A 14,662-nucleotide genomic window follows, 5' to 3' on the forward strand; every position below is an offset into this window, starting at 1 on the left:
AAATATTTTTTACCTCCCTGACATTGTTGATTATTTCATGGTATTTCCTGATATATGGGCCAGTGTTTACGGCTTTGGTGTTTTAACTCTTTTTTACTAGGAAACAAGGACAAGTGATTCATACCGTGCCAAAGTTCCAACTTTCTGGGAGCATTCTTCAGCTGTATCTTGGCTCTGGGATGATCTTCTTCCCGCTGTCGCACGCGGAGGGCTTCAGATTCCTAGCATCCAGGATCTTTGAATCGGGCTCCCGTTCGACCAGTTTCTGGTTTCAGTTGATAGTGATCCTATCGTTGTAGGGTCTTGGACTGATTAACTGTAATGCTGATGTTTGAGGCAAAGAAAGCGAAAGCTGTATGGCCGTTTGAATGTTATATAGGGCTGTGGGTTCTATGGTGGTCATGAGAAATGTAGTGTTTTAAAAGTTTTACATTAGATTGGCTGATGAAAATAAAGAGTAAAGCAAGAGAAGCATAATCCTCGCCTCTGTGTCCTTAATAAAATTGTAAATTCTTGTTGCAAAAGCTAGACATTGTTTTATTCTCTCACACCACACTAAACATCTCCATCACAAGCCATACCACAACGCACACACTATCATGCCTGCACTCTGGTACGACCCCCAGAACCCTGGTGTGCAAAAAAATGTGATATAAGGTAATACTGTTAGAACTGTTTCACTTGTATTTTTATAATGTGTTTTTGCTAATAATAGATACGTGTGGTAAAAATTGGAAAAAAAGGCCGTGTTTATAAATCGCCAGACTCAACAGTACATGTTTAGAATCCTTTAGACTGTGGCATGCAGACTGGCTCGCCCGTAAAAGCTGCCGCTGCACTGTCGCTCAGCAACGCATGTCAACAATTTGGCAGTGCCTCCAAGCCTTTACACGCAGGCTGCAGCTTGGCGCACCTCCTGGAGCCAGGACAGGCTCGCTCAGGGGCCCTGCATCCTTGCTCGGAAGAAGCGCGCATCCCAAAGTTCCATCAAATTAATAGTCTGCAAGAATGTCAGACTTTCCCTTCTTACGGGCTCCCGAATTCACTCCAAGACCGGGCTCCAGCGTGCCCCGGGACCGGAAGGGACTTGAAGAGATCACGCGAAGAGCTCGCTCGGCCTGGGGGTACGAAGAGCGCCGGAGAGCTAAGAGCAGCACCGTCTACGGGGGCGAGTTCGGGGAGAAGCTGCTGGATGAACCTTCGTGCACGAGAATGAGGCCCAGCTCTCCTACCCGGATGAACAAACCTCATCCGCCCGAGTAAGGACGTTCACAGTAATGTAGTGGGAGTGGCCCTGGCTTTGAGTGACAGCTAACCGCGGTGCGTACCGCGGAAGATATGTCTATAGTATTCATAAATATGATAGAAGTAGTGTGTTTTCGATGAAATGCATTTCGGGGCTAATGTTGCTGTAGGTAAATTATTCAGTCACCCACCAAGCATCCACCGCATCCTGAAATTATATATAGTAGGTGCACATTCAGCACAGTGTGGTGTTCGCTTCCAGAGGAGGGCAGGGATGCAGGCGGGAGCCGGCTGTAAAGTGTGTTTTTAACCATCTTACTTTCACGATCGGCTGCATCCCTGCCCAAACCTGAATGCAGTTTATTAGCTGACGAATCCTGTGGCAAACATAATTGAGTCGCCGCTGGTGATGGATACATTGATGGTAACGAGCAACATTAATTGAAGAGCAGTTCATGTGGCCTTTAAAGGTGTCATTGGAACAGGCATGTGAACATATATTAGGAAGGCGCCTGTAATTCCCTGTCGGCTAAAGTCAATTACTCAGGTTGGCGGGTTCAGTCAGGAGCCTGAGCAAGGGCACTGGCTGAAGAAAGCTGCACATTGAACTACACTACTGTGTTTGAGTTCTCATTTGTAGCAAACAGTGGTCGAAGTGGGGGAAAAAAAGTAGGGGAACTGTGGGCGGAGAATCAGAGGGCGGGAAAAACCCAAGGATTGGATCACTGGGCCAAGCCAAAGGCGTGGCCAGAATGCGCAAACATACCAATGTTTTAGTATTTGTTTGGCATTTCACTGCCCAGTTAAATCAACCAATGGATACACATGATTATTTAAGGTTATAATGTCCTATTACTTACCGGTAATCTTCATTACTCCGAGTTCCGTAGTCCTCGACACCTTCATTACAAATGAGATAGTAAATCTCATTTGTAATGAAGGTGTCGAGGACGTAGGGACCTGGGTGTAATGAGTTATTGACATTAAAATTCATTCACAAAATAGGATATGCTTCTACTCACTGAATGTCCCAAATAAGGTAAAATGTGGAAGCACAAGCCATTTGTCTCCGAGCCATGGAGTTTCTGCCTTCAGCACTTCTCCCTTTTTTCCACAACAGCAGTCCAAACATGTATGGCAAAATATCATAGTTTACAAATGTTCCCTATATAATTATGGCTCTGCCATATTTTCCTCATAATGCAAGTTCAGCTGCATGATCTGACCATTTAAACTAATAAATTGTTTGTAGCTCAAACGTATCAAAAGTTAATAAACAAAGTAACTTGTGTTGCCGCTAAGTGGAGGGCACCTTGCAAAGGCTGACTGATCACCTTTCTCACTGCTGCATGTGTATGTTACACTGGTACAAATAAGGCAAAATCTTTCCAGGGACTGTTAGCATGTGTACAAATGTCAAAATAATAAAATATAAGAAAATATACAGCATTACGCTGCAGCCTTTTTTTAAATGCATCATTTATTCAACACTGCGGCATAATTTTGTCCTCCTATGCTGCATAATTGATTCCAGTGTCCCCACATCAGGCAGCAAATGTTAAAAGTGGTTGTGAATGAAGCAGAGAGACTGTGAAGTTTGCAAACTTAGTTTTTTGTGCGTGCAAATCCTGCATTGCCAATCCCTGGTGATTTGCAGCTACTACTGCTGAAACAAGGCCAATGGAGGTACCTACTGGTGAGGCAGACTGGCCTCAAGGGCAGGGCAGGCCTTAGCACTGGTGGTGCCCTTAGCATTAATGTTCGTTAGTGCCCCATAATGACCACCTCTGCCATGGATTCCCTCACTACCACCCTTTAACAGTGCCCCTCAAGTCTCCATAACCACATTCTCGCTCAGATGCATTTAATTTGATTTACAGCACCACTCATACCATTGTAGGGTGTCAGAGCACTTTACATCACACACATTACACAGAGACAATCAATATGTGTGCAAATCACTGTATAGAAAATGGTACATAATTCTAAGGACTACAAGGTGTAGGAGCCACATGACAACCATACTAGTAGGCCGTATAGTTTAATAGTGATTGGTCTGGAGAAACACAAACTCAGAATTTAAAACGTAATACCATGGTTGGGAGGGGTTCTCTTTAATAATCAGAATTGATTTCTGTCCAAAAGAACACTTTTTGCAACATTAGGATAATCAAAGACTGGGGGAAAAACATAATTCTCTAATTTATACCTTGCAGTTTGTATGCAGCTCTTAGCTGACAGTTAATAGCTCACTGTTCTATGTTAGGATTTTAACATATAAACTGCAAGTAACAAAAGGATCTCTCTGACAAAAGCAGTAGCCTACTGACCTATTTACATTATGTGCACTTTGTGATCTGCATGGTACATGTTCTTTGCAACAGGCACATTAACCCTCTGTGCTACCTTTCCATGAGTCAAAACTTCAACTAAACAAAATTCTAGGAAGAACATTAATCACCAAAGTCATAATAACATTTTTATTGTTGCCGAAAATTGCTGGAGGCCAAGAAGGAGGCAGCAAGTGCTTTAAAAACCATAATATACTAGCAAACATAATGCCTCCACCCAAAGTCAGCACCCGGTGCGGTCACACCGGTTGTACCGCCCTAGAGCTGGCCCTTCTCAAGGGTCCTGTGACCTCAGTGACAGGGTCACTGTTGTTCTAGGGTGTGCTGATTCATAGGCCTGCCCTCAAGACTGGAGGTGAACTTCAGTATGGATAGTGGTGGACAAGCCTTGAAGGTTTACCTACACTTGTCATGCTAGGGCCCACCTGCTGGTACTACGACACCAGGGCTTCTAAGGTCTTGCGAAGCCTTCTAAGGTCTAGCATGGGATTGTGCTCTCTCTCAGGAGAGTGGTCTGGTGGACTGGTTATTAAGGTTGAACCTGGTTCCCCAGTTCCAAATTCAGCAGCTCTGGTCTTAGAGCCACATCCTCTCCCCCAATGAACACCATACTGCCCCACTGAGGAAAACTCACACTGCCTTGAACTACAACCCAATTGTTGCCGGCTATAAACACCTGGATGTGGCTCAATTTCAATGACGCACTTGACAAGAGCAATATTCGGCCTACAAAAAAAGTATCGACATCATGGAAAAAGCAAACACTACTAGGGAATGCAAAATTTAGCAAACCATGTGAAATTTAAGCAGGAACAACATGGTTACCTTAACTCTTTTACACTCACTATTCAGAAATCAGTGAGTGCTTTTGCCTGAAAAGTCAAGGACATGACTATAGGGCCCTGAATGGACCCATTTCAATGTCCATTGCTTATATCCTTACAAAACGTAAGCAGTATAGTAAAAAGACCACATCCCTGGACGCAGAGCCGCAGTACACATTTTGTTTTCCAATCCACACATTGTAGTACCTCCAGGATTGGTGCACTAGTTGCAAGCCCAGGGAAAACAAAGACAAGAAAACCAAAATAGCGCTTCACTGGCAAACTCTGTAAAAGTGGCGCTAATGTGTTTGGGTGTGAATAAAATCAATCTGGCCAGTTTGCTCCCACTCTATCTTACTTTATTTAGTTATTTTTCATATTTGTAACCTTTTATTCCTGATGCTGCACTTTGGAATTAAAATGTCGGAAAAATACGTCATTTCCAGCAAAATTGTTTTTCTTTTTTGGATCCATTTCACAGGGGAGCAAATAAAAGAAAGGAGAGGAAAGAGAATGAGAACCCTGTCTTGAAGTCACGGTTTTCAGTAAGAGAACAACTGCTAGACAGAAAGAGAGGGAAGAAGGAAAGAGTGGGGGGCAGCTGAAGCGGCAGAGCAGAAGTGGACACTGTCTTTTTCTTCTCTGGGCAAGAAGAAAAAGACAGAGTCTTGTTACTTCTCTGCCTTCCCGCCCGTCACGAACGCCAGGAACCCTGAGCTTTATTTATATGCGATGGCGAATTCTTGTGTCCTGGGACGCATTTTCAGAAAAAAAAAGTAGGGGAACGGAATCCTTAAAATTAAAGAAGTAGGGGCACACCGTGCCCTGCCGATCCCGCCCACTTCGACCATTGGTAGCAAACCAGGCGTGCAACGCCCATAGGGCTGAAAGGGCTTCAACCCCCCCCCCCCCCTTCCGTCCTCATAGCTGCCAAGGTTTCAGATTGATATGTGTGACATTTTCATAATTTCAGTGTAATTATGAGTGACATTTGAATGACTATGAGTGACGCTTTCTCAAGACGAAAATCAAGCAATGAGTAAGGGGAAACATATAAATATCAGAAATTACACCCATTTGAGCAACGAGAAACTGTAAGAAGATCCTAAAAGTGCTAGAAACAGAAGGGCACCTAGGAAGTAAAGTGGTGGCAAGGGTCATACTAAGTGGAAAAGAAGCATTCGACCTCCCTGGTGGAAAGACTGAGCAGCATGGACAGTGCACGACCTAGAGTGCCTGCTTCTAACCACTACCATCAGAAACAAAAGAAAGACCAGATTCTGGGAGGGGGAGAGCAGAATTTTAGGAATTATGACAGCGCTGTGATCAGTCTGAGCTAGCAGAACCCCGAGCTCACTGCAGAACACCCATGGCATGGAAAGGGTAGTAAAGAGTGTGGCCGTGGTGGGAAAAGCTTGGGTTCTTGTAGCCCCTGATAGCATGGGGTGGGGGAAATGAGAAAAAGAGGGTTAGCTGGCAAAATACGGAGTTTTTGTGGCCGTTTCCAGTGACAGATTCGATCTGTGTTAGATCCTTTACAACTTGATATTTGAAACCTAATTAAAAAGGCATTTTAGGTTGCAAAATACCAATATTTCCATTTTCAAACAGTACAGCCCGCTAGTAGAAATAAAATGCTAAACATTATAGGTGGGCATGAGCGGGAGCCAGCTTACCTTGTGGTGAAAGGGAAACGCTCAGTACAAGCTCCAGATCGTCCATGATGCAAGTTAGAGGTGGCAGACAGCGCACAGCCGGGCACTGAATTTGGGCAAGTAAGCCTGACAGGCAGCTGAGGCACACACTTAAAAGTCACAGCAGCCCTGCTAAGTACCCCGCATCATGCGTTCGACTATTTAAAATAATTTACAAAAAGAGGAAACAAAATATGCTGCACTTCAGATGGTAACAGCTTAGGAATTCCAAAATGTACTACATCAGTGGGCAGGGCTTGAACATAATGCTTAATGCTTTCAGCACAGAGCAATGACGTATGCCATTCTGCACCTCTGATCAGCTTAACTTTGTTGTCTCTGGAAATGCGCACCAGTTCTGTGTCTAAATTTTCAGGGTTTGGGTGGAAAATGACAGTAAAGAGGAGGTGTGATCCAGTAGAGCAGGCACAGCTCGTAGTGACAAGCTGAGGTAAGCTATGAGAGATGAGCTTTGACATTAAGCTCATTATTCAAATAAAATCGTAAAGAACAAAGAGTGGAGACAAGAGCTAAATAAATCTAACGAAAAAAGACAAAGCATAAACAGGACTTGTCAGAAACAAAAATCATAATTTTAGATGCTCCGTTTTCGAACTTTTAACAGATGAATAGATCTTCAGCCCTCTTTTTTTGTGGCATTCACGTAGGATTGTTACATAGATAGGCTGGGTGTCATCAAAGGTCTTGTAGGGATCGGCCTCATCCCTGACGGTCCTGGTCATCCAGCACTGCAGCTCTGTGTAGGTACAAACTTGTTTGGCATCTGTTTATGCCCCGAGGAGCGCCACCGAGCATGGGGAGGGCGGTTTAACAAAGCAGTACCATTTAACTCAACTTGAGATCTGTTGGCAGAACATAAGAGAAGAGCTGCAGCGCAGAACCCAGGTCCTGTGTGCTCAGTGACAAGAGCAAAACTACACTGACCAGCAGGCAGCTGATCACGCTAAGCAGCACTTAATTTAAAGCAAATTAGATTAACATTTAAGTGCTGAGTCGGTCACTGTCTCACAGACACTTACTTGTGGGCCACGCCAATTCTTGTTTACAGCCAGGCCGGCCACCTGCCTCCTGAGTCCTGGCCTACCACTCCCTCGGTAAAAACGTCCCCCAGCCGCCCGGCCATCAGACAGCAGCAGGAACAGCTGAGCTGCACAGTGTGGGATCCTGCGGCCGCTGGGGTCCGCGAGTTGTGTCCGGCGGTAGCAGGCTCATTGATTTCACACCTAGCACCACCAGCTGTGCCATGATATGCTGACCTCCTAAACTTTACTTAACTGCAGCCAGCGGCAGCAGGACATAATGTGCTGTGGCGCGCACCTAGGCCACTGCCTCGGGACATCAGTCACAATGGAGGCCACGTGGGCGGGAAATCTTATCCATTTATTAATTCATAAATTGCAGCCAAGTAAGTTAGTGCCCCACCAGAAAAAAGTCGGCAAGCTTCAAATCAATTCAAGAATATGTCCTTTATTGCTCTGTAGTATTAAAAATAATCATCAGCCAACACGTTTCGTTCTCAAGGAACTTCGTCAGGGCTCAAATATTCAAAAGAAAGTCCAGTTGACATATATGTGTTAGTCAATAGATTTCGATTGACGAATGGTATAGGTAGAAAAAACAGGTTTCTCTCCAATATTTAAAAGGAGGTGAATTTTCGGTAGGAAGTCCCTCGCAATTTTGCTCAATGCACAAGGTAAGTATAGATGTCAGTAGTCCTGCGATACGAACTGCCAGCCTCCTCCTATCTAAGCAAGTCTACTGCTTGTTTATACAAAAAGCATGTGTGCTGCACATCAGGTTGTACTCGTGGACAGCCTCGTGTGCACAGCTCTTCCCAGGATGGGGGTGGGGCTATAGCCCAGAAAAAAGTCGGCAAGCTTCAAATCAATTCAAGAATATGTCCTTTATTGCTCTGTAGTATTAAAAATAATCATCAGCCAACGCGTTTCGTTCTCAAAGAACTTCGTCAGGGCTCAAATATTCAAAAGAAAGTCCAGTTGACATATATGTGTTAGTCAATAGATTTCGATTGACGAATGGTACAGGTAGAAAAAAGAGGGTTCTCTCCGATATTTAAAAGGAGGTGAATTTTCGGTAGGTAGTCCCTCGCAATTTTGCTCAATGCACAAGGTAAGTATGGATGTCAGTAGTCCTGCGATATGAACTGCCAGCCTCCTCCTATCTAAGCAAGTCTACTGCTTGTTTATACAAAAAGCACGTGTGCTGCACATCAGGTTGTACTCGTGGACAGCCTCGTGTGCACAGCTCTTCCCAGGATGGGGGTGGGGCTATAGCCCAGAAAAAAGTCGGCAAGCTTCAAATCAATTCAAGAATATGTCCTTTATTGCTCTGTAGTATTAAAAATAATCATCAGCCAACGCGTTTCGTTCTCAAAGAACTTCGTCAGGGCTCAAATATTCAAAAGAAAGTCCAGTTGACATATATGTGTTAGTCAATAGATTTCGATTGACGAATGGTATAGGTAGAAAAAAGAGGTTTCTCTCCGATATTTAAAAGGAGGTGAATTTTCGGTAGGCAGTCCCTCGCAATTTTGCTCAATGCACAAGGTAAGTATAGATGTCAGTAGTCCTGCGATACGAACTGCCAGCCTCCTCCTATCTAAGCAAGTCTACTGCTTGTTTCTACAAAGAGCACATGTGCTGCAGATCAGGTTGTACTCGTGGACAGCCTCGTGTGCACAGCTCTTCCCAGGATGGGGGTGGGGCTATACGACATTTCGGCTATAGCCCCACCCCCATCCTGGGAAGAGCTGTGCACACGAGGCTGTCCATGAGTACAACCTGATCTGCAGCACACGTGCTCTTTGTAGAAACAAGCAGTAGACTTGCTTAGATAGGAGGAGGCTGGCAGTTCGTATCGCAGGACTACTGACATCTATACTTACCTTGTGCATTGAGCAAAATTGCGAGGGACTACCTACCGAAAATTCACCTCCTTTTAAATATCGGAGAGAAACCTGTTTTTTCTACCTATACCATTCGTCAATCGAAATCTATTGACTAACAAATATATGTCGACTGGACTTTCTTTTGAATATTTGAGACCTGACGAAGTTCCTTGAGAACGAAACGTGTTGGCTGATGATTATTTTTAATACTACAGAGCAATAAAGGACATATTCTTGAATTGATTTGAAGCTTGCCGACTTTTTTTCTGGTGCACCTTCCTTCTTTGTACGAATTGATTTATCTGGTTTCCAGTGGAGTGGAAGTGCGGCGGACTCCGGAAGTAGTTGCACAGACTTTGTACTTCTTTTCTAAATGTTGGAACTGAGGTGCTGAACCCTGGTCAGCCGCACTTTGCTTTTGCCTTCAAGTAAGTTAGTGGCGACTACCGCAGTCAAACCCAAGCCTGCCGGGAGCGGCACGCATGGCACAGCGTGCTGCCACTCCTTTCGTTTGGTCAGCATAATCAGCGCTACTACGGCTTGGAAAACAACAAGGCGCTATCCCATTTATGCGTGACTTTGCATTTCAGTGCGGTGATGTGGACCACTGCACTGAAATGCGTTAGTCTAACGCCTGATGCGTGATACTTGGCAGGACTGCGTCCTATGTCTCAGCCCGGGCTGCTGCAGCTTGAGCTGTTGTGGGCTCGGCTGGGCAATGTCTGGAGTCTTATCTCCAGCAGGCCCGAGTTTTTCACAGGTCTTTAAAGACCATTTGCATAATTACATACCTTTGTAAACTGGTTACAGAGGCTTAGTTTTTTTTTCTGGTTCCAGTACCCCCTGGGCCCTCACTCTGCCTATTCCTTACATTTGTATTTTACATTTACTGCCATAGTGTCAGAATGCATTTCATTAAAAGGAATATCAAGTAGGGTTGCCAAAATGCCAGCCATGTGTTGTTTAAAGAGCCTGCAAAGGCCTCCTCTTGACACTAAATAGAGTTATAAATAAAAAAGTATGTATTAATGTGTAATGTGACTTTTCTGCCTTTGTTCCCTTTAATTATCAGTCATGGATCATTCAGGCAGCCCTAGAACACAATTAAAAGTGCTTTCTATTTATATTTGCTGTTCGAAGTATGCACAGATAAGTGCTGAAAATTCAGCTTTAGGTGACTGCTTAGTTTTGTACCGTCTGGGACATCAACATAATGACCTGGCAACCCTAATCATAAGTAAGGCTCTCTGTTTTCCGTTTTTTCTGATTTTTACATATAAATACAGACAGAACACTATTTATTTTCCTGTCTGTATTTATTTATAAATGTGGATAAAAATGGAAATTGGGTTGTTTTTGAGTGATTCTAAATGCTGTCAATCATGACTCCCAGGCCAATAGATGCGCGGTTTGACAGGCAAGGGAATTAAAAAAATAAAGGAATTTTAGTAAATGGCCTTAAACAGCAGTATATTTGCACAAACTTGAATCTAAAATGTGCATCTTTTCCTATAAGTGTATCTTTTATTGTATGAATGTGTATATATATCATTGAAACCTGTCAGGCATCCAGGCACAAGCGAACATTAACTGGTTAAAATAAATGTAAAAATATACACATTTCAGCTTCATTTTTTCACAAAACCTAAAATAAATATGGATAAATGCAGGTGAAATAAGCCAAAAATAAACATGGATAAATACAGACGGAAATGACAAAAATATAAATACCATAAAACCGGGGGCCCTAATCATAAGACTGGAAGTTTGTTGAAGTATCAGCACATTATTTATTTCCTCCACCCTTGATCCCTGATTAATGCCATAGCAGAAATATTTTAACTTATATCTGAAACCCTGTGCTGCCGTCAATAACATGCTGAGTTGCTTCAAGTGTCTGGGAATACACCCTGCATTCAGACAACTCACTCCTCATTTTCACCCTTCACTTTCAAGCTCACCCTGCACTCACAGCGATCACAATGCACTCACACTATCACCATGCACTCACACCATTCACCAGTTCACCCTGTACTCACAGTGATCACTCTGCACTCACAATGCACTTGCGCTGTTCACCCTGTACCTCACTCTGCAGTCACACGAGCACACTACTCACCCTGCACTCATGTGACACTTCACTTATGGTCCCTCTCACGGCTCAATCTGCAATCTCACTCAAACAAGCCCATCACTAACCATTCATTCATTCGTTCCACTCTGCACTTACATCCACACCCAAATTCATATGGTCACCTCACTCACCCTGCAGTCACTCCTCTTACCCTACTCTCACACTGTTGCATCGCTCACCATGCACTCCTGTCACCCATACAGCGCAGTGTTAATGTGCCGGCTACAATGAACGTGTACCATGCAGATCGCAGAATTGAGTGTGAGTAAACTATGAGTAGCGCTATAAAAAAATTAAATGTTTGTCAGAAAGGTGGTATAGAGAGATGAGGTGCATTGTTGGTGAGTGGTAGTGAGGGAATTTATGGAGAAGGAGGAAATGTAGCAAGGGGTGCCAAAAAAGACTATTGCACTGTGTGCGACCAGTTCCAGGGCCCGCCCCCCCCCCCCCGAAGTGGTTGCAACTAATATATTTAGACATTAGTACTTTTATTTTGCCTCAGGGTTCCTGGAGCCCTTTTAAAAAGATACATTGTTAGGCTGTCATACTTATACATATAATACACAAATTGAAAACAACTTTTCTCCTTACGTACCAATTCTTAAATTTTGTGCACCTAAGATCACTTACAAAAAAACATTATTGGTGAAGGCAATATCCAATTTGTGATTCGCTAAGTGCAAAATGGTGTGACTTAGCTTTCACAATTGGAGTTTCTTAAACATAGAAATTCTGCCAGTGTGTTGGAGTTTTCATTTGCACAAATCCGCAACGAGAGGTGGGATTATCAGCCTTGTTGGGTGGGTCGACCCACAACAGTTGGTGCACACTCAGAAACTCGCGAGTATGTCCCTGTTCACCAACAAGTTGCAGGGAGTTACCCACCCTGACTACTAATGTGGAAAAACTTCTCGAAAAGGGCAATATATTTGTTGTTATGGTAACAATAGACCCAACACTCTTGCTATTAACCATTGAGTTAACAAATGCTCCGGATTCAACCATTTGAAGGTAAACACCACCCCTGGAAACTTGATCGGAAATGGCGTATTTATTATTATGCAGGTTGCAAATTGGCCTTCTTGTCCCAGTGGAGCAGACAGACGAAACTCATCTTTAGGGTAAAGAAAGGTTTCTTTGATGACAGGACTCTTTAAATGCAACTACAGAGGCCTTCTAGAGTGCTATAAAACTGGAAATACCCCAATCTATTGGCACTCAAATGTCCCCAGCCCCAGTGCTTAATTTGTCAACTAATAAGTGCCAGGGCCCTGATCAGGAGGCCAATGCAGCTTGCACCACACATTGCCACATCATCGCTGCCAATGACGGTACCAAAACAACTACTAACCATCTCTCTCACCTGCAAGTGCAACAGTTCAGCTTTTTCTAGGTCCCTAAAGCGAAAGGAATGGCTGGGGATGCAGGTACTAGTATTTTTTAATGTATATTGTATTCATAAACAACCGCGGTTCTGCTCATCTCTAAATTAAATGAGCAGCGACACCATGTGGTAGAGAGTCATAAGTGCTGTGATGACAATTAAGTGCTGGTGCCGAGCACCTGAAACCAATTGACACCACCAGTTCAAATTAAGCACTGCCCAACCCTGGAGTTACATGTTGGCTTAAAATTACTTTTTTTCCACAGAAAAATGCAAATATTTAGCAAGCTGTAGGTACTACAGAGAACATAGCTGACAAGCTGACAAGCTGAATCAGTTCCTATTCTCCAAGGCCCCAGAGTTTGTTCCTCACCCATATCAAAATTTGCTTCCCTGATGACTTATGATTCAATGGAAATCATAAATGGCAAACGTGGGTCACTTGGGGAGTCTCACAGGGCTCTGCCTTGATCCCTCTGCTTATAAAGTTTACCTTAGCCTCTGGTTTATTATTATCCATCTTCTGGTTTCAGTTCTTCACATAAGAGGATAGTACTCAAATCATTGTCCACTTACACATTTAGTTCTTGCTTTTCCTAATTACCAAATAGGTTTCAAGTCATTTTTGAAGCCTAACGCTAGTAAGACAGACATTCTCTCTCCTCTGTGGAGACAAGTACTCAGATTTTTGATCTAAAAGGCTATGCCTTCACCTCTCACAGTCGGCAGGAATCTCTGTTATCACAAATGACGAAAACGTATCATATGCCAAAGCCGACCATTTCAAACTCTTTATTCTACTGTGCATCCTGCTGTTCCTTCCGAAGCCCAAGAGCCGGAACTTTATCAGGTGACTTAGGGCAACGGGAGGGGGGGATGGGTGTGGAGTAACTGGGCTCCGATTGTGGCAATCAGAACCTTTTGTTGCAGGTGTCTTGCTACTTAATCAGACGATTGCACTCAAACGTGAGCATCAAAAACATATTTTTAGCACCTGACCCTCAGGTTAGAGGTGTCAAGGAGGCCAGTGCTAACTCAGGGAGGCAGTGTGGGGTTGGAGACTCAGAACCCAACAAATCTATATGAAATGAATAACTCAATGTCTAACCAATGCTTTGTCTTAAAAGAGCACGTACTTTACAGTTCGCTGACAACTCAAGACTGTACATAGGTTTAAGAGGGCAACAATTGTTAAATGGTTCTCAAATAATCGAATTGCAGTTCCTGGGAGACAGCCTGGGCTATGGGGCATTTTTCAACTGCACCCTTATTGCAAAGCAAAACCGTCTCAGGGGGCTCTCGAAGGTGTCCTAGGATAGTTGGAACCTGCGGGTAGATTGACCTGGCCTTTGCTGATAAGGCCAGAAGGTTGAGTTACTACCTCGTCCCTTCAGTATCCTTTCCTTTGCTGAATACCTTTTATTTATTTAGTCTTGCCAGTACACGCTGTCCCTACAGGCCCTATGGGTTGGTGGGGGTGCCTTCTGTGAATAGGTGCTGGTGCGTGCTGGTTCAGGTAAACAGGGGTAATGCAATCACCATTTGAGTAGGAGGTCGTCCTTAGGTCATGGTGCTTAGGTCATGGTACATCTTGAAGCTTGGGTTCCTCCCCGATATCTATCACAAAACCAACAAAATAAATAAACTAGCTGCCCATTTCGGGTTGTAGCAGTGAGTACTTTGGACCGTTGGAGTCTCTTACATTGATGTCATACCTAGTTCAGCACTCTGATTCTTTTGCAGAAGGATTGTGGAATGAAGTAGGGATTCTTCTGGCACCTTAATGCAGTTCATTTAGTTAATAATAGTTTATTAGCCAATCAAAACTGATGTAGCGTTTAAAAGTTTGAGAATTGTAGGGGTGCGTCATATTCACGGTTAGTCGGCACCCGTATATAACCAAATGTGTACTCAGGGATTTCGTGTGCAATGTATTACAACTGTATAACCTATATCGATTTTAAGTAGAAGTGCTAGCTATGTACAAGCACATGGTAAACGTATTAGAGAAATGTATAGTGTTTAGCTATGGGAAATGCAATGTGGTGTTAGAAATGTGTACCCCAGACTTCGTGTCTGTAGGTTGTTTAGGTTGACCACA

General features: G+C 43.6%; 1 protein-coding gene across 1 annotated transcript in view; it reads left to right on the top strand.

The window, feature by feature from the left end:
- The first annotated feature begins 885 nt into the window (after positions 1 to 885).
- LOC146862426 (uncharacterized) overlaps positions 886 to 14,662 on the top strand; it is a 312,505-nt gene continuing 298,728 nt past the window's right edge. Inside the window, exon 1 of the mRNA XM_085643263.1 lies at positions 886 to 1,259. Coding sequence (XP_085499389.1) covers positions 1,009 to 1,259 — 251 coding nt within the window. The 5' untranslated portion in view covers positions 886 to 1,008. The remainder of the gene's footprint in view (positions 1,260 to 14,662) is intronic.

This window comes from Triturus cristatus, chromosome 2_2 (genome assembly GCF_964204655.1).
Source record: "Triturus cristatus chromosome 2_2, aTriCri1.1, whole genome shotgun sequence".
Taxonomy (NCBI): Eukaryota; Metazoa; Chordata; class Amphibia; order Caudata; family Salamandridae; genus Triturus; species Triturus cristatus.